Source organism: Capra hircus, chromosome 11, assembly GCF_001704415.2.
Source record: "Capra hircus breed San Clemente chromosome 11, ASM170441v1, whole genome shotgun sequence".
NCBI classification, from domain to species: Eukaryota; Metazoa; Chordata; class Mammalia; order Artiodactyla; family Bovidae; genus Capra; species Capra hircus.
In genome coordinates, this window is record NC_030818.1 from 13329552 (window position 1) to 13357400 (window position 27849).

General features: G+C 51.1%; 1 protein-coding gene across 1 annotated transcript; it reads right to left on the reverse strand.

Annotated features, from left to right (window-relative positions):
* ATP6V1B1 (ATPase H+ transporting V1 subunit B1) lies at positions 1–27770 on the reverse strand. The gene is made up of 14 exons (XM_005686382.3): positions 27490–27770; positions 20604–20659; positions 8071–8169; positions 7773–7866; positions 7128–7205; positions 6441–6580; positions 5786–5887; positions 5220–5317; positions 4082–4205; positions 3772–3922; positions 3447–3529; positions 2170–2274; positions 1842–1971; positions 1–1584 (listed from the first exon to the last, which is right to left on the reverse strand). Exons 1-14 carry the CDS (start codon positions 27605–27607, stop codon positions 1421–1423), a joined length of 1542 nt encoding a protein of 513 aa, XP_005686439.2. The 5' UTR covers positions 27608–27770; the 3' UTR covers positions 1–1420.

Consider the following 27849-nt stretch of genomic DNA (forward strand, 5'->3'; position numbering starts at 1 on the left):
TATTGTATGATTCCATTTATATGAGTTGACCAGCATAGGCAAAGCTACAGAAATAGGAAGATTAATGGTTACCGTGGACTAGGGGAGGGGAAGGGGTAGAAGGAAGGGTTTGAGGAGTGATAACTCAGGCTATAGGGTTTCTACTTGAGGTGATGACGGTGTTCTAAAATTGGTTGTTGTGATGATTGCTCAGCTCTCTGAATACACCAAAAGTTGTTGAGTTGTACAATTATAAATAGGTAAGTTGTATGCTATGTGAATCATATCTCAATAAAGCTATTAGTAAGTAAAAACAGCCCTGTGCCCTGTGGACTCCCAAAAGCTTTCCCTAAAATGGCTATAAATTGTCTTGGGGATGGCAATTTTATTCTCAGGGCCTCCTTTGGTGTCAGCTCGTTTTTTTTGATGTGGATCATTTTTTAAGTCTTTTTTGAATTTGTTATGATATTGCTTCTGTGTTTTTTTTGTTTTTTTTGTTTTTTGTTTTTGGTGGGAAGGCATGCAGGATCTCAGCTTCCCAACCAGGGATTGAACCTGCATCCCCTGCATTGGAAGCCAAAGTCCTAAGCGCTGGACTGCCAGGGAAGTCCCTGGTGTCAGCTCTTGATCCAAGAATTCCGGTCTGGTTCCATAACACACTGACCCAGAAATGAGACACAGCCTTTTCGTGAAGATCTACCTTCCCAGCCTTCCCTGCCTTTTAGGAGGCATTCATGACTTCACTGTAGATGGGACAGAGGAGGCAGGAAGGGAGGGCATTACAGAAGAGTGGGCAGTTTTCAAAGGAGCATCAATATCCTGGTTTTTAGGATGCTCTTCACCCATTTCTTAATTGGGGGCACTTTTCTTCAGGCTATCTCCCCAGCAACTCCCCTAGAGCAAACCAAATTCCTTTCTGGCATATCTTAAGCAGACATCTTTTGTGGCCCTAAGACTGTGCTTTCTATGGCCCATGACCTCATATTCCTAAGATACCTATCAAGATACTTTTAAGGAAGATAAATATTTCCCTAAGAAGAATTATGTTGTTATTGGTTAAGACACTAATGTGTTTTTTCTTTTTAAGGTAGAGAGAATAGTTTAGTGAACCTCACGAATCCCTCACCCTCAGGTCCAACAATCATCAGTGTTTTACCAACCTTGTTTTTACATGAGATAAATTCTTATGGGATGGGGGCTACTTTTAAAATACAGATGCTCCTATCAGAACAAGACAGAGAATGCAGGCTTAACCACCTTCTGGTTCTCAATTCGGGGAATCCAGGGAGAGGAGTGGAGCGTGGGAGCGGGCTCCTCTCTCCTCATAGCCCGTTGCGGGCTGAGGGAGGGCAGGGAGTTGGTTAAGGTGTGTGGACCGTGAGGATGGGACGGATGAAGGCGGTCCCTGGACCCTGCCCCCGGGGTCAGCTTGCGGGCGGGGCTACAGTGCAGTGTCGGCTTCGGGGTCCGGCGGCGCCCCCTCGCGGGAGTAGAATTCATCGATGATGCTCTGCGGAATGCGCTTCAGCATTTCCTTGGGAAAGATGCGCAGCAGCTTCCAGCCCAGGTCCAAAGACTCGAACACCGAGCGTTTCTCGTAGGGACCTAAGGCCAGAGCAGGAGTGTCATGGGGTGTGTGTGTGTGTGTGTGTGTGTGTGTGTGTGTGTGTGTGTGTGTGTGTGTGTCTGTGTCTCTGTGTGTCTGTATGTGTGTCTGTGTGTGTGTCTGTGTGTGTGTCTGTGTGTCTGTGTCTCTGTGTCTGTATGTGTGTCTGTGTGTGTGTGTCTGTGTGTGTCTGTGTGTGTGTCTGTGTGTGTGTGTGTAAGCCGGTTGCTGCCTGAGTGCCCCCAAGGCGCCTCACCCTGGTTGATGAAGTTCTTCTCAAACTTCTGCAGGAATTCCAGGTAGAGCAGATCCTCGGAAGTGAGCGCCTCCTCCCCCACCACTGCCTTCATGGCCTGCACGTCCTTGCCAATGGCGTAGCAGGCATACTGGTGAGGGGGGCAAGGGGATCAGCAGTCACGGCAGGCTTACCGCAGGAGTCCCGTGTTCCCCCATCTGATTGTGCATCCGGGAATCCCAAAAGGGGAGGGATCGTTTGCCAGAAGAAAAGCTCGCGATCCAGCTAAGGCTCCAGCCTCCCCGCCTCTGAAACCAGCTGCCCACCAGCCCATGGGCTCACTCCTTACCAGCTGGTTGGAGACATCTCCATGGTCCTTTCTGGTCATCCCCTCCCCAATGGCGGACTTCATCAGCCGCGACAGGGAAGGGAGGACGTTGATGGGGGGGTAGATCTGCGGGGAGCCGAAACAGGGAGTGGCAGAAGCAGGGCCCGAACTTTCCCCTCCTTCCCACCTATACTTGTCTTCCCTCCCTCTGTGGTTCTCCTGAGACTGGTCCTTATTCATCCCACGGAAAGATGGGCTGGTCACACCCCTCCCCCTTTATCTCCCACAAATCCTGGGGCTTGGGTATCAGTTCAGTTCAGTTCAGTTGCTCAGGCGTGTCCGACTCTTTGTGACCTCATGAATCGCAGCACGCCAGGCCTCCCTGTCCATCACCAACTCCTGGAGTTCACTCAAACTCATGTCCATCCAGTCGGTGATGCCATCCAGGCATCTCATCCTCTGTCATCCCCTTCTCCTCCTGCCCCCAATCCCTCCCAGCATCAGAGTCTTTTCCAGTAAGTATACAAGTGTCTAAATGTGTGTGCCTAGAACGGAGGGGGAAGTTCATGAAAGTCTAGCTATTTCAAAACTTTTGATTATTATTGAGATGAAAATGAGCTGAAACTTAATAGTTCTTAGCTGCAAGGAAAGAAGCTGCCAAACAAAGAGGAAACAGTTATGGGGGTGACCTTTAACCTCAGATGGGACAGGCATATTATCCACCACCTACTTGTGTCAGTTACCTATTGTTTTTGTTCAGTAAAGCAAACTACTGGAAAGAAAAGAGAACTGGCATTTATTTTGTATCTATGATCTGCTAGATGCTTTCTATATCTATATATACTTTTATACTGTATACTTTTTTGTTGTTTTGGTTTTTTTTTTGGAGGGGGGCTATACTAGGTGACATGTAACCACGTATTGAAACTGTGCCCCCTAGCAGTGGAAGCATGGAGTCCTAACCACTGGACCACCAGGAAATTCCCACCAATTTATTTTGTTCTCCACAATGCAACTGTGTGATATGTATTATCATTCCCATTTTACAGATGTGGAAACTGAGGATTAGCGAGATGAAATGATTTTCTAAAGATCCCACAGCCAAGGAGGCTGGACTCCACCCAGACTTGTCTTCTGTCTGGGGACCAAACTGTCTTCATGGGGATTAGCTCCTGTTTGGGGTCAGCCTTGCCCGGCCCCTCCTCATTCACTAGAGGTGAAGTGCAGTGGGAAGCGGCACACTGGTTATTAGTCATTGTCTTTGGAGATGGTGGAGAGAGTTGGAGAGGGGACGGTACCTGTCTGTTATGAAGCTGTCTGTCCACGTAGATCTGTCCCTCTGTGATGAAGCCCGTCAGGTCTGGGATTGGGTGGGTGATATCTGCAAGGAGAAGCATTGGAGAAGCATAGATGGTGCTCAGGTCTCCACCCACCCAGGGCCATGTAGGTTCTGTTCCCTCACAGGAGTGGGTGACAGGTGGAGGCAAGGAAGGGACAGTGCCTACCCTGCTGGAGGAGTGGAGCTACTGTGCATCCATGGAAAGAAGCATGGGTCCTGTCAGTGTCTGGGTGGGACGGGAGGGCAGGGGACTGCAAGGGGCAGTGGGCAGGGAGGTGGCTCACCGTCATTGGGCATGGTGAGGATGGGGATCTGAGTGATGGATCCACCCCGGCCCTCCACGCGGCCCGCCCGCTCGTAGATGGTAGCCAAGTCAGTGTACATGTACCCAGGGAAGCCTCGGCGCCCGGGCACCTCCTCTCTGGCAGCTGAGACCTGCAATACCCGTGGGCCTTGGGGTAAGAGGATGATACAAGGAAGGGGCATGAGGGGTTCAGTGACCATGAGGAATGGGGTGGGGGCGGGCCTGTGTGGGCCAGCTCTGGGCTCATGACTAGGGGGGCTGAGCCCGACCCCCCTCGCCAGCCAACCCACCTCCCGCAAGGCCTCCGCATAGGAGCTCATGTCCGTCAGTATGACCAGCACGTGCTTCTCACACTGGTAGGCGAGGAACTCTGCTGTAGTCAGTGCCAGGCGCGGGGTGATAATCCGCTCGATCCTGCAGGTATGGCCAATGGTTAGAGCACCTGGGGGCCAGGCCTGTGTCCATTTAGCCCCCGTGCTGCGTGGAGAGTGAACTTGGAAGCTGGTACAGTGCACAGCAGCAGAGGACTGGGGAAGATGAGCCCTAGCCCCTAGCTCCCAGGTCCAGGCATGGTTCCTGGGAGACTGGGCCCTCAACCACATCCTGCTGTTCAAGGTGGGAACAGGGACAGAGGCTGGGACAGGCAGGCAGGGAGCTGGGTGAGAGGGCCAGGCAGGGCCGAGAGGGCAGAGCTCGGCAGCTGGCGCTCTGCATATCCCTCCCCGAGGGCACCTGGGCTTGGGTCAGCCAGAAGGCTCCCACTCTGTGTCCTCAGGGTTCCTTCCTTCCTGTTCCCCTCTCCGTTCCTGAGCACACGTGCGGGCCATACACTTGCCTGCCTTGCAGCACCTTCCCCGGTGAGCGCTCCGGGGCCCTTCCTCCCGCTCCAGACACCCAGACCCCGGGCCCTGTGCCCATGGCACTTTTCTTTAGGATACCATCTGGGCCTCCTGCACTCTGCTCCCTAGTTTCTGGAGTACCTTCAGCTCCCAGGACAGTTTTTGGTTATTGGTTAGGTTATTAGTATTAGGTTATTATTAGTATTAGGTTTTTTTTTTCATCACCCAACCTACAGATTTAAATTCACATTTTCTCAACTTTTAAAATGGCAGTTTTTCTAAGCAAATGTTTTAGGGAAATACCTCTTTAGTGGTGACCTTGTGGAAGCAAGTCTAAGATGAGGAGCCCTGACTTGGGGCAGTGGCTGGAGGCAGGTTGTAGGGAGGGTGGATGGGCTGCAGGCGGCCAGCAGGCGGTGGTCTGGCTCTCGCTATCTCCTCCTGCACTGTCCCCACCTCTTCCCCAGCCTCAGTTTCCCCATCTGCACAATGAGGGGTTGCTCTCCCAGCTCTGGCAAAGCCTGAGACCTGGGCTCCGGGTCTTGGAAGGGGGCAGGGCCTGCTGCCTACAGGTAGTGTGGGTGCTCACGTGGGGTCGTTGGCCAAGTTCAGGAAGAGGCAGACGTTGCCCATGGTGCCGTTCTGCTCGAAGTCAGACTTGAAGAACCTGGCTGTCTCCATGTTCACCTGGAAACACAGCAGGGAGGGCTGGAGGCGGGGCCAGGCGCCTCCCATCTCTTCCAGTAAAGCCTATTACTATAGGATAGTATGGCTACTACCAGCTATCAGTCAGTGGGGTCTCATCAGAACCCCAGAGAGAGGTTCAGACGTCAGGCTGAGCTGCTCGGTGTCACCCTGCTCCTCACCTGACCCGCGAAACCTCTTGTTCCTCTGAGGGCCCCTGGATTCCCCGTCCCGAAACCATCTTTTCTCCCCTAATTTCCTCCTTTCCCAGCTGCCCCAGAATCCTCTTGGGGCTGCTGTGGGGGACACACTGCCCAGCCCTCATTCACACTCTTGCCTCTATCAACAGACAGGCCAAGTTCTCAGCGAGAAGGATAATGCCTCCCCCCTTAGACCTGGTATGCCTGGGGCCAAGGGGCCAAGGGCCCGCCTGCCGCCTACAGAACTTGCCATCTGTCCAACCTCTCTTACCCCCATGGCTGCAAAGACGATGGCAAAGTTGTCATCATGATAGTCCAGCACGGCCTTGGACTTCTTCACCAGCCCAGCCTGGCGGCAGATCTGGGCGGCAATCTGGGGACAGAAGGAAGGACATCAGAACTGGAGCCTGAGCCAGCGCCTCCGGGCGCCACTGAGAAGCATGGACAGGGTGATGCTTAGTCCATCCTCCTGCTGAGGCCTTAGGTGGGAGGGACCCAAGGTCACACATGGAAGGGCTACTCTGGGTCCTACAGCCACTCCCGGGGGAGGGGCCGCCCCAGCCCAGGGTGCATCTCACGAAGAGCAGGGTGGAAAAACAGTTCCAAAGAACAACTACCTACCTCAAATTTGGGGCAACTAGGTCCTTCAGAACCCCCTGTCCCCCCACCTCATGCTGGGATGTCTCTGGGGCTGGTGGTGTGTGCGGTTACCAGATCCAGAATGAGCATGTGTGTAGGCAGAAGGCAGGGACACTTAGACCTGTGCAGCCCTGAGGCCCGGAGCTGCCCCAAGACAGCTGCTGGTGGCCCTAGCTCCGCTGGCCCCGCCCACTTGGCACAGGAGGCGCCCTTGCTGGCCCATGAGCTCTGGCCTCTGCTCCTTCCCTTCCCCTTGGTGGTGCCTGCAGGCCCCACGCAGCCCTCACCTCATTGTGGGGGAGCCCAGCTGCTGAGAAGATGGGGATTTTCTGACCACGGGCAATGCTGTTCATGACGTCGATGGGCGAGATGCCTGTCTCGATCATCTCCTCGGGGTAGATGCGGTCGTGGGGGTTGATGGGCTGGCCTGGGAGACGGCAGTCACAGGCCCTGCAGGAGGGTTCAGGCCCTTCCCTGTGTACCGCCCCCAGCCCTGTCCCAGTAGCACCACAGGACGTAATTGTCTTCGATGATGGAGACGTGCTCTAACTGCGCTGTTCAGGATGCAGGCCTGGCCACCTGTAGCTACTGAGCACGTGCAGTGGGGTTGTGGCATGAAATTTTATTTCATTTGAATTAGTTTGTATTTAAATAAAAACCACAGCCCATTGCTCTGTTGGATGGTACCATCTAGGCACGTTAGAAGCGGCAGAGGGTCTTGGGCACGTGGGAATTTGCACAATGATGATGGCATTTTATAGGAATGGGACGTGAAGTGCCGCTGGCCCCAGACAGGGAGGCTTCTGCCGCTGTTGTGTCTCACCTGATCCGCCTGTTGGTCTGACCAGTCCTGGGGGTGAACCCTGGGCAATATCTGAGGCAGAACTTCCAAGTGTGAGGTGACACAGGCTGTGACTGGGGTGGGAAAGGTGGCTGGAAGCTGGGTCCTGAGAGCGGTCCAAAGCCTCACTTACCGTTGATATCCAGGAAGTCCTCTGCCATCACCACTGGCCCCTTGTCAATGGGTTTGCCTGAGCCGTTGAAAACCCGACCTGGGGGTGGGTGAGGGGGCTTGGAGAATGCTCAGGACCAGCCCTGGGTCTCGCACTGCTGCTCACCCTCAACACCACCACCAGCTCCCACCTGTCCCTCCTGTCCCAAATGCCCCATGTCCCCCTGCCCTCAGCCCTCTGTGACCCCCAGGGAGCTGGCTACGTGACTGTCTCCTTGGGGGCCTTCCCTCCTCTCCTGGAAACCTTTACAGGCCAGACCTTGGCTGGGACAATGGCTCTAATTAAGGGCATGTTAGAGCTGGAGAGAGGAGAGAGCCAGGGATGGCAGATCCTGGGAGAGAACTGGGGGATGCGCAGTTCATCCCAGCCTGACCCCAAACGTCCTCGTCCTCTAGTTTACTGAAGTTGCCTTCTTCATGTACTGAACACTTAGGCCCTGAGTGCTGGCTGGGGGTCAAAGAGAAGGCGCAACCTCTGACCTCACAGGGCTCCCAGGGGAGGCAGACAGGTAGGGAGGCAATGACAGCGCGGTCTGTTAAGCACTTGGTCAGGGACGCTGGACTACACGGACAGAGGGGCGATCCACCCCCCAACCCTACCCCTCACCCAGCATGTCCTCTGACACTGGGGTCCGTAGGATGTCCCCTGTGAATTCGCAGGTGGTCTTCTGGGCATCAATCCCAGAGGTCCCTTCAAACACCTACAGGATAAGAGGTCAGTTACTTTAATAGGGGGTTTGCTGGGGAGAATGGGGCCTCCCACTCTAGGCTCCCTTTGTATCCAGCTCTGGGCAAGGTGCTTTCAGGGAAAACAGGCCATTTTCTGCTTTTGGAGTTTATGAGAGTGTGGACACTGTGGGTTTATTCATTTATTCAACCAGAAACATCTTAGTGACACCACTTACCTGCACAATTGCCTTGGTCCCAGACACCTCGAGCACTTGCCCACTCCGCTGAGTCCCGTTGGGGAGGGTGAAGTTGACAATCTCAGCATACTGGGCAAACTGGTAGGAGGGGAGAGCAGCCCAGAGTGACAGTGAGACCAGACAGTGAGACCAGACAGTGAGACCAGACAGTGAGGCCAGACAGTGAGACCAGACAGTGAGACAGAGACAGTGAGACCAGACAGTGAGACCACACAGTGAGACCAGACAGTGAGACCAGACAGTGAGACCAGACAGTGAGACCACACAGTGAGACCAGACAGTGAGACCAGACAGTGAGGCCAGACAGTGAGACCACACAGTGAGACCAGACAGTGAGACCAGACAGTGAGACCAGACAGTGAGACCAGACAGTGAGACCACACAGTGAGACCAGACAGTGAGACCAGACAGTGAGACCAGACAGTGAGACCAGACAGTGAGACCAGACAGTGAGACCAGACAGTGAGACCAGACAGTGAGACCAGACAGTGAGACCAGACAGTGAGACCAGACAGTGAGACCAGACAGTGAGACCAGACAGTGACACCAGTGAGACCACACAGTGAGACCAGACAGTGACACCAGTGAGACCAGACAGTGAGACCAGACAGTGAGGCCAGACAGTGAGACCAGTGAGACCAGACAGTGAGACCAGACAGTGAGACCAGACAGTGAGACAGAGACAGTGAGACCAGACAGTGAGGCCAGACAGTGAGGCCAGACAGTGAGACCAGACAGTGAGACCAGTGAGACCACACAGTGAGACCAGACAGTGAGACCAGTGAGACCAGACAGTGACACCAGTGAGACCAGACAGTGAGACCAGACAGTGAGACCAGACAGTGAGACAGAGACAGTGAGACCAGACAGTGAGACCAGACAGTGAGACCAGACAGTGAGACCAGACAGTGAGGCCAGACAGTGAGACAGAGACAGTGAGACCAGACAGTGAGACCAGACAGTGAGACCAGACAGTGAGACAGAGACAGTGAGACCAGACAGTGAGACCAGACAGTGAGACCAGACAGTGAGGCCAGACAGTGAGACCACACAGTGAGACCACACAGTGAGACCAGTGAGACCACACAGTGAGACCAGACAGTGACACCAGTGAGACCAGACAGTGAGACCACACAGTGACACCAGTGAGACCAGACAGTGAGACCAGACAGTGAGACCAGACAGTGAGACACTCCTCCCTGTCTCCCCCGGCCCAGCCTTCCCCAGTCTGAAACGCCTTTCTCCCATCTTGTGCCCAGACACTCTTGGAAATGAACCTGAGAGACTGGTTAAGTGGAAAGTTTGAATTCTGTTTGCAAGGCAGTATACTTGGGTGGGTAGGATCACTGACTTTAGAGTTGGAAGACCAGGGTTAGAATTGAAACTTTGACACTTAGAAGCTGTGTGACCTTCTGGAAGTTACATGATGTCTCTGAGCCTTACTTTCCTCATCTTTAAAGTGGGAATAATACTAACCCCTCTTTCATAGGGCTGCTGTGAGAAGGAATATATACTATATAGTAAGTCATTATCTGGCACTGGGACCTTATAACAACTCAATAGTTCTTATGGCTGTTTAGGTCTCCTGACCATTGTTTCTGCCCCTGTGGACTAATGATGAACACACTGGCAAAGTGCTCTCCTTGGCTCCCAAGCGTCCCCATCTACCAGTGGCAATCTTTCCCTAGTCACGGGGCTGGGGGCAACTCATGTGTAGTCCTCACAGTCTTCAGGAATAAAAAGAATCAGGCAATCACCTCTCTTTTGGTTAAGATCAAGTGAGGTATTCATTCTTAGTGTTAGAATCAGGCCGATATATGGAATATATAAAGAAATCTTACAACTCAACAATAAAAAGACAAATACTGGACTTTCCGGGTGGTCCAGTGGTTAAGAAGCCGCCCGCCAGTGCAGGAGACACAGGTTTGATCCCTGGCCCAGGAGGATCCACAAGCCATGGGGCAATGAACCCCGTGAGCCCCAACTACTGAAGCCCGCACACTGCAGCCCGTGTTCTGCACCAAGAAGCTAGAGTACCGCAACCAGAGATGAGCCCCTGTTCACCACAAGCAGAGAGAGCCTGTGTGCAGCAGTGAAGACCCGGGGCAGCCAAAAGCTCATTTGTTAATTTAAAAAAGGTGAATATGCCATTTTAAACTGGCAGAGGATCTAAATAAACATTTATCCAAAGAAGATATACATATGCCCAGCTAATCAGTCATTGAGCTTGCCTGGTAGCTCAGCTGGTAAAGAATCTGCCTGCAATGCAGGAGACCTGGGTTCAATCCCCGGGGTGGGAAGATCCCCGGGAGCAGGGCATGGCAACCCACTCTTGTATTCCTGCCTAGACACTCCCCATGGACAGGGAAGCCTGGCTGGCTACAGTCCCTGGGGTCACAAAGAGTTGGACACAACTGAGCGACTAAGTAAATAGCACAAACTAGTCATTAAAGAAATGGAAACAATGAGATAGCACTTCACACTCATGACTCTAACAAAGACAGACAAGAGCACGTGTTAAGGTTGTGGAGGACCTGGAATGCTCAGACACTGATGGCGTGAAGGTAAAACTGTGTGGCCACTTTAGAAAATAGTCTGGCACTTTCTGAAAAGGTTAAACATAGAGTTACAATGTATCCCAACAATTCCATCCCCAGGTGCATACCCAAGAGAAATGGGAACACATATCCACATAAAAACTTGCATGTGAAGGTGCATCCAGCGTTATTTATAATAGGCAAAAAGTGAAAACAACCCCAAAGTCCACAAACTGATAACTGGATAAACAAAGGTGGGTATCCATGCAGTAGAATACAAGTCAGCTTTAAAAAGGGATGAAGTACTGATACAGGCTACAACACCGATGGACCTTGAAAACATCACGCGAAGTGAAAGAAGCCAGACACAGCAAGCCACAGGGGATGTGGCTCCATTGACACGAAATGGCCAGACTGGCCAAATCCACAAAGCAAAAAGATCAGTGATCGCTGGGGACTGCGGAGAAAGGATTGGGGCGGCAACCAACAGGTGCAGGGCTTCTCTCCAAGGCGATGAGAATGTTCTGGAATCAAGCAGTTCTGACGGTTGCACAAGTCTGTGTATAGACTAAAACCCACTGAACTATACACTTGAAAAGACAGTGTTTATAGTATATAAGTTATAACTCAACTTAAAAAAACGATCAGTCTTTCCCTCCAGGATCACAGATAGGCAGGTGGAGGGCCACCCGGTGGGAATCCCCAAGCTCTGCTGTCTGCATGTGCTTCAGGAGCCGAGTTCTAGAGCAGGCTGCGAGCTGAGCTGCAGAAGCTGGGCTGAGGGGCAGCCCCTCCCCTCTAACCCTGGTCCTCAGCTCTGGTCAGCACCAGGAGAGCTAAGTCCTCTGCCTGCGCCTTCTGCCAGGGGAGGTACTGAAGAGAGTATATAGCGTCGCCCGGCATCCCTCAGCTAGCTGCCCACCCATCTTGCTTCCTTGATTCACTTCAGGGAATGTCATAATTGTAATCCAATAAAAATAAACGATGAAAAGACAGTGCCGCTCCATGCAGTGTTTCTAATATTCTGGGAAATTAAAGCACTCCTTTAAATTACTCCTTGGACATTAGAGGAAATCAAAAGTAAAATGACAAGAGAAACAAAAAATAATAAAAAGGACAGCACTTCATGCCACAGCTGACAGCAAGCTGTACAATGTTTTCTGACCATGAGCAAAGTAAGGTAGAAGCCGATAACAAAAAGACAGTGAGAAAAATCTTCCTATGTTTGGAAATTTTGAAACATTCTAAACATCAGGTTAGAAAACATTTAGCACTAAACAAAAATGAAAAACTTTTTCGACACATATGTGACACATTTAAAGTTTTAAATGCTTATATTAGAAAAGAGAAAAGGCAGAGGTAGTTTTGAATGTATGCAATGTGAAAAGTCAGAAAAAAGTAACAGCATTAACATTCCAAATAAAATTGAAGAAATAATAAAAGGGCAGAGATCATTGAAAAAGAAACAGATACATAATAGAGAAGATCATCAAAGCCAAGCTGGTTCTTTGAAAACGTAATAAAATAGACAAATTTCTGGCAACACTAAGAAAAAAGACTTGAGTAAATGTTGCAATAAAAAAAGTCAAAATTAGCTGTACTAATACTATTAAAAAATAATTTTAAACTTAGGAATAACTTCATGCAGCATTTCAGATCTTAAATGAATAAATTTCTTGAAGAATATGAATTAAATCCAATGAAAAACAAAATAGAAAGCCAGGATACACCTATAATCTTCAAGATATCAGATAAATAACTTAAAATATTTCCATGAAGAAAACATGAGTCCCAGATAATTAGTGAGTTCTAACAATCAAGAAACAAATAATTTGAAACTTACTTAAGCTCTTCCAAAGACTGAAAGAAAAACTCAAGTCTTAATTCATTTTATGAGTCAAGGATAATCGATACAAAATAAGATATTAATGGGAAAATTATAGGTAATCTCAATCAAGAACATATGCAAAAATACTAAGCAGATATTAGCAAATGAAATCCAGCAATGTACCAAAAAAGACCAAGTTACAAACAAACCAAGGAATCAAAGAAAAAATTTAAAAAAACAAAAAATGAAGATAAGTGCACACTCACACAAATAAAAATTAAAAAGACTAAGCTAAAAAAAAAAAAAAGACTAAGCTAGGATTATTCCAGGAATTCAAAGTTAGTCTAATATTCGAAAATCTACTAATATGTTTACCTTATTAATGAATTAGAAGATTAAAAAACACATTATTTCAACAAGTTTTAGAAAAAGTTAAAACTACCCACAATTGAAAACAAAAACAAACAAAAAGAACAAAACTATTCTTTGAAAACAGAATAAAAGGGGAATTCCTTAACCTTAAAAAGTAGCCTCAGAAAACTTATAGAAAATAATATAATGTATAAAACATTCTCTTTAAAAATAGAAGCGAACAACACTTCCTGCTATCATCATTCCATTCAGCTTTATTGGAACAACTAACAACAGTAATAAGATGGAGGGAAGACAGAGATTAGAAGAAAACAAAACTGTAAAATGAAAAACTCCCAAACCCCAAATCTAACAGATAGTGTCCCCGAAGAAACTATAGACTAATTTCTCTTATAAATACAGATGCAGAAATTATAAATAAACTATTGGTCAGTCAAATCAAATAGTATATTAAATAAACAAGTATGACCAAGTAGGGTTTATTCCAGCCACACCAGCTTACATCAACCAACCTTTGGGAATCAGTCAACATTTCACAACATTGTTCATAATAATAGGGAGTTTGTGAACCTAAAAGAAAAATCACATGGGATTGTGTAAATAGAAGCCAAAAGGCTTTCGATATAATCCAGCAGTCGTTTTCTAATGTACTTCTATGTAAAATAGGAATGGAAGGTAACTCCTTGCATACTAGACTATTTACCAAAGCCAGCATCAATATCTTTGTAAATGGTAAAATGCTAAACCCATTTCATTTCCAATAAAATCAGTAATAAACATCTCACAAAGAGAGATGTTTATATCACCACTGTTACATAATATTGCTTTGGAAATTTTAGTTTATATAGTAAGACAAAAAAATTTGAAAAGTATACTAAATATAAATAATGATCTGTTTTGTCTTTTTAGAATTTTCATTTTTTAAAAAAATTATTTTTTAACTGAAGAATAATTGCTTTACAGATTTTTACTGTTTTCTGCCAAATATCAACATGAATAAGCCATAGATTGTTTTTTGAAAGGTTCAGAAATGTTGAAGAAAGGCTGTGGAAACATTCCAGATTATAGAAGGCTAAACAGACATGATGATTAAATGTGATAGCTGGCCCTAGCCTGAACCCTATTCCAGAGGGAGAAAAATGCTATAAAAGACTTAGCAGGACAGCTTACAAACTGGAATATGGATTGTAGATTAGATAAAAGTATCAGTGTCAATTTTGTGTTGATAACTACTGTGGTTATGTAAGAGTATATCCTTATTCTTCAGAAGTACACACTAGAGTTTTGGACATAAATTATCCTCTAAAGCGCTAAAGAAAATAAAAACAAACACACACACACACACACATACACTCAGAGCAAATGCTAGAACAAATAGGTATATGGACATTCCTTGCATTATTTTTATTTTTGCAACTTTTTATAAATTTGAAATTGTTTTAATAAAAAGAAAAATTAAAGTATGCCAATGGAAAAAGAGACATGATTCCCTTTATTTGCAGGTGATATTGTATATTTAAAAAACCTTCAGAGGAGCTAGTTAAAAATGAAAACAAATAAAAACAACCCCACCCAGAACTAATAAGAAAAGTTGGCTGTATATAAGATAAATATATAACTATCAATCTCAGATTATTTTCCATTATATGTTATTATAAGATTTGAATATAGATCTCTATTATACAGTAAATCTTTGTTGCATAGCTATTTTAAGTAGCTTGTACCTGTTGATCCCATTCTCATAATTTATTTCATAATCTGAAAAATAAAATAAAATGGAGTCACTCTTGGTTTGTGTTCTCTTCATTAAGTTTTATAGCCATGACTTTTCTTCTGTGTATGTTTGCTATACCTCAATTAAACTTAAAACAAAACAAAACTGAATCACTTTGCTATACATCTGAAACTAACACAGTATTGTAAATCAACTATACTTCAATTTAAAAAGAGTGTGTTTCTCCCCAAAAGAATCACAGAATGTTAAAAGGGATCATTCAACAAAATGTATGCAAAAAGCAAAAAAAATCATTCTCTCTCTTTTCTATTCCAGCAATAAACATAAGAGGAAATGGAGAAAAATATTTCATTCACAATAGGGTCAAAACCCATGAAATATCTGGAAATAAATTTAACAAGAAAAGTACAAGAAAATAATAAAATCTCACTAAAGGACAGAAAACGAGCCCTGAACAAATGGAGAGCAACAGTGTTTTCCAAAACAGTATGACTTACTATCATAAAAATTCAAACCTTTTCAAATGTATAGAAATTCAATGCTTCCCCAATGGATTGTTTCTCCTGGAAGTAAAAAGTGATCTTAAAATCATTTAAATGTTTGACAATATCCAAAAGCAGTTATGGAAAAGATTGGGAGTGGAGGACTTGCCTTGTCAGATATTAAAACATGCTCTAAAGCTACTGAGGTCAAGTGGTCAGTGTTGGTGTGAGGAAAACAGAGATGTGGGAAGGAAGGCTACAGTTCAGAAGCAGAGCCCAGAGTTTAGGAGATTACTGGAGAACAAATGTGGCATATGCGTTCACAGGAGAAAAGAATCTACTGTACGAATGGCTCGAAGATAACTGGGTATCTACTCCCATCATAAACTCAAAACAGACTCCAGGCATATAAAATTTTTAATATAAAACTAAAACAAAACACCAGAACTTTTCTTCTTTCCCTTCTTACAGAATAATCTAGCTGAAAACTGGATAAGAGAGACATCTTTAAGGAAGATAAGAAATCCAGAAGCCACAAACAAAAAATAGAAATCTTTGATAACAAAAACATTTGAAATTTCTGGATGACAAAGATACCATTGGCAAAGGTGAACAATAAACAAAGCGAAATGTACAACTCAATGCGTTGGAAGAGTTCACAGAGAAGGAAGTGAGATGCCAACAGAGAAAGACACTCAACTCCCCCTGGTCATCAGGGAAGTGCAGCTAGAAGCAAGACAGAACTGGTCTTAGCTATTAGGCAGAGTTACAGGTGAACACATTCAGGGATGAAAAGCTGCTAGAAGTGGGTCCTCTCATGTATCATTGCCTTGCTGGACAAGCAATTTTGCTCCAAGTTGTCAATATCTATATAAAAAGAAATATACACGTTGAACCAGCAGTTCTATTTTGAGAGAATGTATCCTGCAGCAATAAAGGCATCCGTATAAAAGGGATATATATTGCTGTACCATTTGTAACACCAAAACCTGGAAACAGGCGGAATGCCCATCAGAAAGGAAGTACATCACAGTATGGTCATACCACAGGAAATCCAAACCACAGTCACTATCAAAAAGGATAACTAAAACCTACCACATGGAGGAAATACTCCACACATTTTAAGAGACTAACAAACACCAACATTCATATTTAGCATGCTTGTATTTGCCCACATATAGGATCTTTACTTGGTTATCAAGAGGTTGGGAATACAGAGGTCAGGAGCAAATCGTTAACTTTGTGTTTTTAATTTCACTAGTTACAAAAACTAGTTACTAGTTTTGTGTGTGCATGTAATTAAAATGTAAAAAAAAAAGTTGGGGGGACTTCCCTTCATTGCAGGGGGTGGGGGTTCCATCTCTAGCCGGGGAACTAAGATGTGGGAGGTGCCCCGTGAGGCCAAAAAAAGAAAAAGAAATGGAGACATATTCAAGTACAGTGATGTGGCTGTCACCATCATTACCATCGTTATAGCCCCTGCTGTGCACAAGCCAGTGACCGTAAGGGCCAGGGAAGAGGGGTGGACGGCTCCGTTCCCCAAAGGGGTGAGAGCAAGACGGGGTCCTCTTTCCCAGGGCACCCCTCTGGGGTGGAGCCTGAGACCGGAGGCTTCCCAGCTCTGACAGTAGATCTGGCTCGGGCCCCTCCTTGTCCTGTGAAGAGGATGCCAGGAAGGCGATCTTGCTCTCCCCTCAAGCACCCTCAGATCCCGCGGAGTGGGGACCCTGAGAGAGGGAGCTCGCTCCGAGAGGAGTGCTCTGAGGTCCGCTGAAGGGACCGGCTTTGGCTTCGCGACCACAAGAGGGAGCCCGAGAGCAAGGACTAGCGGCGTGGGGGCCGGGAAACCGGCCAAGCGCGCGTCCCGGCTCCTTCCCCTCTCCTGCTCTCGGTGGGCCTGCGTGGCCACTGGCCTCGCTGTCTGTGGCGCAGATGGGAGGCTGCTGACCTCAGGAGGAAGATACTGGACAGAGCCCCGGCCCGAGTGGGCCCCAAGGCAACCACGCAGTGGGCCCAAGAGAAGACAGGCAGCTGGGTGACAAAACCGATCTTTGCGCGTGTGGGTCGGGGCGGGGCGGGGCGCGGGGGGTGAGGGAGAGGGGAGAGGAGCTGGCGCGCGGAGTGGCCCTGAAAGATGAAACAGCAGAGACAATGAACTTTAAGCAGCAGGAAGGTTACAGCCAGACGGAAGGAAGAGCTGTCAGCAGCATGGGGAAGGCATGGAGAGTACTGTCCAGAATCCTTTAGGAAGAGAATGCCAGTTACTTATTTGCGGGGAGGGGTGGGCTTAGCCACTTAGAGCAGGGTGTGCAGCAGTGAGCTTGGATTTCTACGCTGTTTCCCAGCCACAGGCCTGATTCTCTCAGTTGGTTACTAAGAGGATTGCAGGGAGCGTGGACAGTTCAGTGCAACCCTCCTCCTTCGCTGCAGATTCAGCCCCGACCCCAGCCAGCCAGGGGGCCGGCACAGGGGCCTGGAAGGTTCCTAGCAAGCCTGGCAGGATGTGTACAGGGTGTGCTGCCTCCCGGACCTCTGCCCCTGACAACACCCAGTGCAGTCTGGGGACTCCTCCTTGGAGACTGTTGTCTGAGCTGATACACACAAGCTTTTCCCCTGAAGTTTGGCAGCTGCCACAGACATCTGGAACCAAGTCTGGTAGATAAGGTGAGTCTCAAATAAGGGCCAGTTGGAAACACAGAATATAGGCACCAAAGATCCTCCAGAGCAGCGGTTCTCAGTGTGGTCTGGCCCTCCAGGCAGCAGTAGCCACTGGGAACGTCTCAGGAGTGCACATTCTTGGGTCTCAACCCAGGCTGCTGACTCAGAAACCACTGCTCTAGTGAAATGTCTCTAAAGTATTCCAGGCAGGTGGACGTGAGATATCCAGACTCCTGTTTAATGCTTGCAGAACCTGTGCACTTGTGTACGTGTGTATGAGTGTACGTGTGTGTGTATGAGTGTGCTTTTGTGAAATCAGGTCTTGGAGTGTGGCTATTCAAGAATCTAGAAGAGTCCATTTTATACTTGACAAAGCAGAGATGTAGCATTTTCTGGGTCACAGACCCTAGAAAATCAGATTAAACTGTGGAAACTATGCCCCTCCCCTTCAGTGCAGAGGCATATGACTATTTCCTTAAAAGGTTTGCATACAATCTCCAAGCCCTTAGCACCTGGCCAATAACTTTGTATTTATTTTTTGCCAAGTGGAATCTTAGTTACCTGACCAAGGATTGAACCTGGATCGCTGCAGTGAAAGCACTGTATCCTAACCACTGGACCACCAGGGAATTCCTAAGAAAATTCTTCCCACCAGCTATTTTTCCGTTTGAGGAAGATGGAAGCAGAAAGCGTTATTGCCTGTGTGATTCAATTTGGGCAGAAGGTGGCGCTATAGAGACAGAATTATGGCATTTTTGCCCAAGCAACTCTAGAACAAGGGATGTGAGACAGTGGAGAGAGATGCATAAAGGTGCCTTCTCCATCTCCTGCACTTCTGAGGCTATCAGCTGCTGGTTCCTTTCCTTCCCTCTGCAAGCCCAGGGTTCTCTGAGTCTCTGCATCACCCAGTTACTATGTTCTGCGAGAGTTACGGATGCATCCAGGAATCTCAGGATCATAGCCTGGGATCTATCTCCAGTTTCATAGTCCAGCCCCAGTTTACAGCTGACAATGGGTGTCTGCATGGACACTGACTCTCCTTACCACGCAGCGTCCTGTAGAGACTGACAGGTAGGGAGTGTGATGGAGGTGGGCAAGGGAGCAGGAGATTCACTGACTAATCAGGCATATCAGCATATCCTAGCTCTTCTCGAGGAGGAATAATAACAATACATTTATCTGACTTGATCCCCACAACAGCTCTATTGTCAGTTAATAGATGAGGAAACGGGTTCACAATCCTAGACAGATGGTTCTCAAACTTCGGGGAACATCAGATCACCTGGATGGCAATGAAAAAAAGCTTCTGGGCTCCACCCTCAGAGTTTCTGTCAGTCTGGGGTAGGGCCCTAGAATCCGTATTTCTAACAAGGTCCCAGGTGGTGCTTATGCTGCTGATCTAGAATTGACAGGTAGTTAATAGAAAGGGGGGGGATGATCTGGGATTAAAATTCATGAAGTCTGAGTCACACTGTTTGACCCCATCACACTTCTTTCCAGGACATCCCCAACACTAATGGGCCCAACTGTGATGTCCATATGAGCTTGGAATCTGTTTTCCAGAAATGAGTGGGTCTGATCTTTTTAAGGGCCAGGTTTTGACAGGCCCATAATCAGTCATGCTCTTAAATTCATTCATTGATTCACTCACCCTTCCTTTGAACAAACTGAACAAGCATGATGGGCTGAGTGTTCAGTAAAAGTGCAGTGTGCAGCTCTGGGAGCCCGGGATTCAAAAACGCCATCCAAGTCCAATTGTGGGGGTTAGGGAGATTTGGTCACCACATATGGCCAGCTGGTGACCAAATGCCTCGATGGATGCTGCTGGCAAGACAGCACACAAAGTCAACAGCAGGGACAAGCTCACTGTCCAGAAGGCTAAGAGAGGCTTCCAGGAGAAGGTGAGTCAGAAGAAGTGGGGAGGAAAAGGTTGTTGAGAAGGCAGAGTATGTGCAAAGGCCTGGAGACATCAATGGGAGCGCCACACAGAGACAGTGTGGGTTTCTAAGTGGGGAAGGGAGAGTGATGAGATGTGGAGAGGTGTGCAGGACCCTACCAGATGGAGGGTCTGTATGGTGAAGGCATGGGGGGCCCTAGTGAATTAGGAGTAGGGGAGGGAAGGGGTTGGGACTGCATGGTAGAGGATGGGAGGGCACTAGGCTGGGGACCCAGAGGCCACGGCTAAGAGAAGGGAGCAGTGGGTGGGAGAATGCTGAGAGACTGGGGTCCAGGAAGGGAGGAATCAAGGATGGCGCCCAGATCCAGTTAGGGTGTGGGTGACATGGGGTGGGAGACAGGGGTGGAATTCACAGTGGGGGAAGCAGAGTGACCTGGGAGCTTTGCAGGGCTCTTTGTGTCTCGAGAATCCCCAGCCTCGGACTCAGAATACTTCCAGTGTCTGCCATGGTCCTGCAGTTCCCAGGGACACCAAGTCACCCACACCCTCCGCCATGAGGCATACTTCACTTTCCACTCCAGCTGCTGGCTCCCAGGCTGAGGTATTCCGAAGACCTTTGAAAACCTCCAGGTCTGGAGAAAAGTTAGCTGCCATCCCTCTGCCAGCCACTTCCTCCTCTTCCCTTTAAAAAAAATCCCTGAGCGACTGGTGGGAGATTCCTGCCCTGGGAGAAGTTCGATACAGCCATTCTACTGGTGAAGAAAGAGGTGTGATAGCCCAGTAGGCCCTGCTGATGGCTGGTAGGAGCAGGTCTCTTAAAGGCCAGGGTGGGGCCCACAGAAAAAGTGGAGGAGGAAACCCTGGGTGACTGAGGGTGGGGGGATTAGGAAGAGTGGGATGGGCACCTGGGAGACCCCTAAGGGCAGGGCAATTTAGAAGAAATCAGTGCAGGGGCAGTGAGCACTAAGATTTAATTGTCCCTGGGAAGAGATGGAAATCTTACCTTGACCTGGTCCAGCACCACCAGGGGCCCATTGACGCTGCACACAGTCCTGTAGGCTGGGGGGAGGGTGGAGGCAGGTGAGGGTCTCATACTGACAGACAGACAGACTCACACACACACACAGAATCATCCTCTGCCTTCCTTCCCTCTAAGCACCACCCCCACCGCTCTCGGGACCCCGGCCATCAGGATCATTAGCTGTGACAGGGCCAGCCACCATTGCTGTAAGGGTCATGCCCCTGTCCGCAGGGCCCCCGCTGTCTCGGACACCTGCAGGAGGCTGGGGGAGGGCCAGGGCCAGGGCAGAGGCCTCCCCTCCCCTCCCCTCCGCAGCCAGCCAGAGGGCTTTCTTATCCCTGAGGCCGCTCTGGCCTCAGCCCCCACTCACCCACTCCCTCCTCTCTGACCCACAGCATTTCCGAAAGCTGGAGATTCGATAAGAGCTGCCCTCTCTAACCCCCGCCCCACCCCTGGCAGGCCCACACTCCTCTCCATCACCCACACTGACTGGGCACTGTGTGTGTGAGTGGGGTGGGGGGTCCAGGCATCAGGGAGAAAGGCCAGCAGGGCCCTGCTCCTCCATGAAGCTGGATTCATCGGGTGCCTGTGGGGGAGGGGAGAGAGCCGAACCACAGGGGAGGATGAAGCAGACCGTCCCCATGCTGGTGGCTGGAGAGACCCGAAATGGGAGCGTGAGCTTGGCTCACAGGGAAAGATTGGGCAGGACATCACGAAATATTTTCTGGCTCCAGTTCTGGGGACCCCAACAGGGGAAGCGTGGACTGGCAGGCAGGAAGCTTGCTTGGTTCTGTGAGGGGCTAGCTGAGGGCCCCTGAGCCCCATCCCTTCCCCAGGCTCCTTTCAAAGTGCCAATGAGACAACTGGGCGGAAGGAGCCTGGCAGGGCGGGATGGTTGGGGGTGCCTTCGAGGTCACTAGGTCACTTCCAGGCTGGAAGGGCCTCCAGTGGGAGAGGAGTCCAGCCCTTTTCTCAACAGGCCAGGAGGATGGGGCCCAGAGGAGTGGGAAGCCTGCCCAGGGTCACAGACTTTTGTGGCAGAGCAGGGACTGGGCCCCCCACCCACCTCGTGCTTCCCATCAGACCACATGGCTCCCAGCCACCTGCTCTCATGGTTCCAGGAAGCTGGCTGCCCAGCTGCTCCGCCAGGTGAAGCTAAATGCCCCAGTCCACGCCCTCCCTGGTCTAAGGCTCAGTGGTCAACCCCTTATTTTTGTGAGATCTAAGTTCCTTTCCCAGGGACTTCGCTAGGAAGACCAAGTGTGCCAGGGGATCTTTGCACAGATGTTTGCCTGGTTCTCCTGAGCAATTAGGAAAACTCAAGAAAGAGAAGTTCTTCTTGGACTTGGGCCCCAAGCCAGGGCCCTCCCTCACCTTCCTGCCCTCAAACCACCACCCACCTGAACCATCTTCTTTTCCCATCTTCCATCTTAGCCAGGCCCACCCCAGTGGCACCGGGAACCAGGCTCTAGAGAGGGCTGCACCCTGGAATCCCCGGCCAGCGCTCCCTCTCTCTGTGGCCTTCCCATCAAGCAAGCTCTGGTATCTTCCCTCTTAAAACCATGCCCTCCACCCCAATCCTCGTCCAGCAGTGATGATCACAGCCCAGCCTCACACAAGCCTGGCTCCATTGCCCTCTCTTCCTGCTGTCAGGGAGGATGAATGGGGTGTGGCTTCGTGGAGGCACCCCACACCTCACGCTCCAGCATGGCTCTGCCCTGGGAAGGGTAGACAGCCTGGACGTGTTCGCCTCCGCAGCTCCCTGGAGGCCCTGCCCTAATTGCCCCCCTGGGACCTCCTCCGACCTCCTCCAGCTACTCCTCAGCCTATTTTCATACCTTTGGATGCTGAGACCTCAAGATGGTTATCTGGCTCCGACCTCTCACATCTGCCCTCCAAGCTCTGCTTCCCTCCCTCTCTCCCTTCAAGCCTGACATCAGAGGCCTTCTCAGTACCAGGCTATGCAAATAAAGGAGGCAAATAAAACATGGAGCCTACAATTTAAAAGGGGCCAAAGTGGCTCAGATGGTAAAGAATCCCCCTGCAATACAGAAAACCTGGGTTCAATCCCTGAGTTGGGGATCTTCCCCAAGTGGGTATGGCAACCCACTCCAGTGTTCTTGCCTGGAGAATCCCATGGACAGAGGAGCCTGACGGGCTAGAGTCCATCGAGTTGCAAAGAGTCTGACATGACTCAGAACTAAGCACAACACAAAGAGGAAATAATTGCCAACTGCTACAAATGGAAAGAGCAGGGTGGGTGGGAATGGGCTGGAGGAGGCAGCTTGCAGAAAGAGCCATTTGAGCTGAGGCTCCAAGGTCAAACGGGGTCATCCAGGCAGCCCCCAGAGAGCTGTGGCATCACCCTCCCCACCAAGAAAATCACCCAACAGCCACAAATGCCCTTCCTGGCCAGGTGGCATTTCACCCACATCCTCTGAATTACCAGGACTGTGTGGAGTGGAGAGGGCTGGGGAGCCCAGCGGAGGGAAGGTGGGGGACTGTGATGACAGGGGACGGAGCATGGGGCAGGGAGACCCTGCATTTCCAGGGAAGTGCTGGCATCTTACTGGCCTGTGGAGAAAATACCAAGGCCAGCCTGAAGAAAGATGAAGCAGGGGAGTGTGTGGGGAGGTGGGGGTGCAGGAGAGGAAGAGTGCCCCCCAGCAGGTCCAGAGATCCCCAGGGAGTCATTTCTAACTCTCTTTCAATTTCCTCCCTTTGTTCACAGCTGGCTCCCCCCAGTTTCACATCTTGGTGATACCCAACATCTCTACCTGCGGAGGGGAGGAGTGGCGGTGGTCACAAAGAAGGGAGTGATCTGGGTGTGGGTCTGGGGGAGCCAGGCAACGTGCTTGCCTGCGGTGGGGCTGGGAGCTCCATGCAATTCTCAATTCCACACAGTATGTCTCGAAGTTCCAGCTCATCACAGCCCCATCCGCAAGCTCCCTTCCCAGGCTTCTGGCAGGCCTGGAGCTGGGCTCTCATTGCTGACTGAATACAGCACTGGGGGCGTCCCTAGTAGCTCAGCTAGTAAAGAATTTGCTTGCAATGCAGGAGACCCCAGTTCAATCCCTGGGTGGGGAAGATCCCCTGGAGAAGGGATAGGCTACACACTCCAGTATTCTTGGGCTTCCCAGGTGGCTCAGCCAGTAAAGAATCTGCCTGCAATGTGGGAGACCTGGTTTCGATTCCTGGGTTGGGAAGATCCCCTGGAGAAGGGAACAGCTACCTACTCTGGCATTCTGGCCTGGAGAATTCCATGTGGGTCACAGAGTCAGACAGGACTGAGTGACTTTCATATGGCATAGCAGATAATCCAGTTATATGGCCATTTCCATCCAGCCTCTGGTGATTGGCTGCCTTCAAGGCCTTGCCCTTGACTGACCAGATCCTTTCCCTCTGAAACCCCACAGCTGGCACCCAGGAGAGAGTCCTGCTTTCCAATTTGTCTGTTACTTGAGGCAGATCGTGTCTCTCCCCTCAAACTAGGGGTGTCTCCTCTGTCGGACTAGACAGTGTCTTTTCTTAGAGCCTTTCTGGTTTGGACACAGCCAAGGTGGTGGCTGTGCAACAGAGGTGTCCTTGATTGGAAGCCAGGCCTTTTGTCTGCACCCACACCCAACTCTGACTGTGTCCATTGCATGGAGTGGCAAACTGAGGCCCAGGAAGTCGACTGATTTCTCCTAGGGCCCACCACAAATCAAGACAGTGTCTGGTGATGCTCAGGCCTTAGAGCCCCTACCCCAGCCCCGGGGCATGCCCCTGACCCCGGAGGTGCTGCTGGAGGCAGGGGTTGAACCAGAAGACCCCTGAGGGGCACAGGCCTCCAGAGACTTTGCAGACACTCCCTCCAGCTGCTCTGTCTACCCCCTCTCCATTGTCCCAGCTGACACTTCGGGTTGTTCTCTGGGCTTCGGGCCCCTGCCTGCCCCCACCTCCCCACCGCCTTCCCCGTCAAAGGCTCAGCGGGGCTCCGCTAATTAGGGCCGGCCCGCCACACCTGCAGCGTCCTGGGAGCGGACTCAGGCAGGCGCCCATGCGTGAGGCCAAGGTGGGGGCAAGCCTGGGGCAGCAGGTCCTGCACCTCCTCCCTGATCCCCGCTGGAGGGATTAGGGGAGGGCGGGCAGGGGTTTGGGAGGGTTTTTAGAATCAGCCCAAGACCCTGAGCTGTGGAACTCTCTCCGTGTCACCTCCCTGGCCCTTCGGTCGAGGAAACCAAGGCGGCCAGCGGTTTGGCACTCAAGTCCCTAGGCGATCTGACCTGGCTCCAGCCCTCCTGCCAGCTGGTTCGTCCTAACCTTTGCCCCGGCTGTGCGCCCCGACCTGTCTCCCTACCATCTTCTGCCCCACACAGTCAGCCAAAGCCCCAGGTCACCTCCTCTCGGTGCAGAACAGCTCTAGCTCTGAGGAAGGCAAAGGGGTCCCAGGGTGGATACTGCCGGGTCCCTCCCCATCCTGATTCCACCCCACTCTCCTTTCTGACCCAGTCCCCTCCCTCAGCCACTGCAGAGAAATCACTTTTGATGCCTCAGGCCTCTTTAGTCCACCTCCTCCTCCAGGAAGTCTTCCCCTGGACTCATCATCCCCACTCGTGGCCAAGTGAGCTGGGTGGCAGGGAACCAGCTGCCCCACCCCCTGGCCCCTGGCCCTCTGGTCCCCCAACTCTCCTCCTGGGCTCTTTCTGTCTCTACAGGAAGTTCTCTTGTCTGGAAGTGCTTAGAGTCCCTAGGTAGGGGGCGGAGGGCAGAGAGAGACACAGGAGTCCAAACCCCCAGGGAGAAACAAACCCTCCAGGCTTCCGAGGAGGAGGAGGGAGTTGGAGGAAACTGCAGATGCACGCTGAGGTATCCAGCCTCCCTCGGGTGGGCTGCCGGCCGGCCCGGGCCCCTGGGTGGGTGCTGGGAGGGTGCTGGGAGGACACTGGTGTGCGGCAGAGGCACAGGAGTGGCCTTTGTCATCGCAATAACATCTTTAACACAGGCGGGGAGCGAGGGGCTCACCCTGCGCTGACCCGTGACTCTGGGTCGGCTGTTGGGTGTGAACACAGTCGCCTGGGTAGGGGCCCCATGGCGTGGACTCGGGGGATGCTGCTGCCCGGGCTTCCAGCCCCGGGTCAAACCTGGGTGTTGCCCGTTGTGCCAGGGCTTGTCGACTATAAATAAGCCGGCTGGGAGGGGACTGGCGGGAGGGGATCCTGGGGTAAGGTTGCACCCTGGGAGGGCACATTCCAGGAAGGAGGAAAGGGAGCCAGACCTCAGACCCAGCGCTACTGAGCACCCAGGCAGCTCTCCCATTCTCACAGGGGGAGGGGGAGGCCATCAGAGGGCCTGGACAAAGGTCAACCAACTCTGCTCAGGTCTCCAGGTCTGGGCTCGGACCCAAGGGGGGCCTCATCACTGCACATTTCTGGGCCTTGGTGACCCCAGCTTTGCCCTAGGGGAGAGTCTGGACCTTCATCTTCCTCGGCCCCCATAGCACCTCCGTGATAAATCTGACCCCACTCAGCTTCTCCTTGGCTGGGGTTTTCCACGCCCCTCAGTGCCCCCACCCGGAGCTGCTCCCCGAGCCCTGGGCCTGGTCATTCTGTTCCGCTCTCCACTCTCCATGGTGTGGGCGTGCTGCACCCCAAACCTCAGCTGCCCTGGTGGGGCTGGCTGGCTACAGACGGAGGGGTGGCTGTGTTAGGCCAGAGTCCCCCCATACACACCCTCTTGGGAGCCTCTGGCTCTGCTTAGCTGGTGCCGGCCAGGCCGGTTTACTCCAGTGAGCTGGGTGTCTGGGAATCCAGTAATTTGCCATACCAGACCAGGGAATGTGACCTTGGACAAGGAAAGATGACGGGCGGGGGTGGTGCGGGCTTCGGCCCTGGGGCCTCACCAGGTTTTTTGCCCCAGACATCTGGACTTGGCCCACGTCTGCAGGACAGGCTCTGGAGCCACCCCCAACCCCCCTTAGAAGCTCACAAGGGTCTATCCAGCACCTACAGCCCCCACACCTGACACCTGGGTGTGGATCCTCCTCCCCACCGGGAGGGGATCCTGGGGTAAGGTTGCATCCTGGGAGGGCACATTCCAGGAAGGAGGAAAGGGAGCCAGACCTCAGACCCAGCGCTATGCAGCACCCAGGCAGCTCTCCCATTCTCACGGGGGGAGGGGGAGGCCATCAGAGGGCCTGGACAAAGGTCAACCAACACTGCTCAGGTCTCCAGGTCTGGGCTACGCTGTGTGGACCCTTCTCCCAGCCACTCACACACAGGTGTGTGACATCATCTGACCACAGTCATCCATGTTCTCCCTGTGAGCCCACATGCTGGCACACACACCCCCTCACCTGAGTGTACAAGCATGCACACACTGTCTCACACATCTCCTTTCTGATGGTACACACTCTCAAGCTGTCACAATCATATTCACACACATATATCATCCAAGTGGAGATGGGAGCACACACACCCCCCAGGCACAGCCGTTCCCCAGAATGCACACACCACGAGAGGACACACACGGGGTCACACGTTCCCTATCCTGAGAATGCACACAACTCCTCATGCTGAGTATTCTGGGATGCATATGAACACACCCCAAACACATTCACACAGGGGCACACACGCATGTTCTTGGGGGCAGTTGGGAGCTCTCTGTGGACTTGGGATCACAGGAAGGTTCCTGCAGCTACTCTGCCGCCGCTCCTCTGGGGTACCCTGGGCTGGGGACCTCCATCTCCCCGTCCCGCCCCCCCATCTTTGCCACCCCGCAGGACCGAAAGTCTCCCCAGGTCTGGGTCCTCCTCTGACCCTGAGGCTAAGGAGCAGGGCCTGAGGACGCAGCAGTCCACTCGACCACACGGGCTGGGGGTCATACTCACTGACGCGGGGGTGGGTGATGTAGTTTCGGGTGACCGCCTGCACGTGTTCTCGGGCAGCGCCCAAGCTCGCACCTCCGCCAGGGAGACCCCTGGGCCCACTGTCTACTTCCGCGGCCATGGCGAGGTGGCGGGCTGGGAGCGGAGTGCCTGAGCCTCCCACAACTCGGGCCGAGCTGGAGCTGGAGCTGGAGAGAGCCGGCCGGCCTCCTCGGGCAACCACCCCTCCTTCCACCCTCTTCTCCTCTCCCAGGGTTGACTGTAAACACGGAAACCTGGCCCTTTGGCTCGGAGCCTTCCAGATCTGGGAGGTGCCCTGGCCACCTGGGAGGGGGAGGCTGGGGGAGGGGCAGGGGCGGGCTA

What these genes read in the sequence shown, in the direction of transcription:
- ATP6V1B1 (XM_005686382.3), bottom strand. Translation starts at nt 27,607, where the DNA reads ATGGCCGCGGAAGTAGACAGTGGGCCCAGGGGTCTCCCTGGCGGAGGT. An exon ending in GGACTTCCTGGATATCAACG is followed by an intron (nt 6,581 to 7,127) that starts GTAAGTGAGGCT and finishes GCCGTCTCCCAG; the next exon opens with GCCAGCCCATCAACCCCCAC. An exon ending in ATGCGGAGGCCTTGCGGGAG is followed by an intron (nt 3,923 to 4,081) that starts GTGGGTTGGCTG and finishes CGGGTATTGCAG; the next exon opens with GTCTCAGCTGCCAGAGAGGA.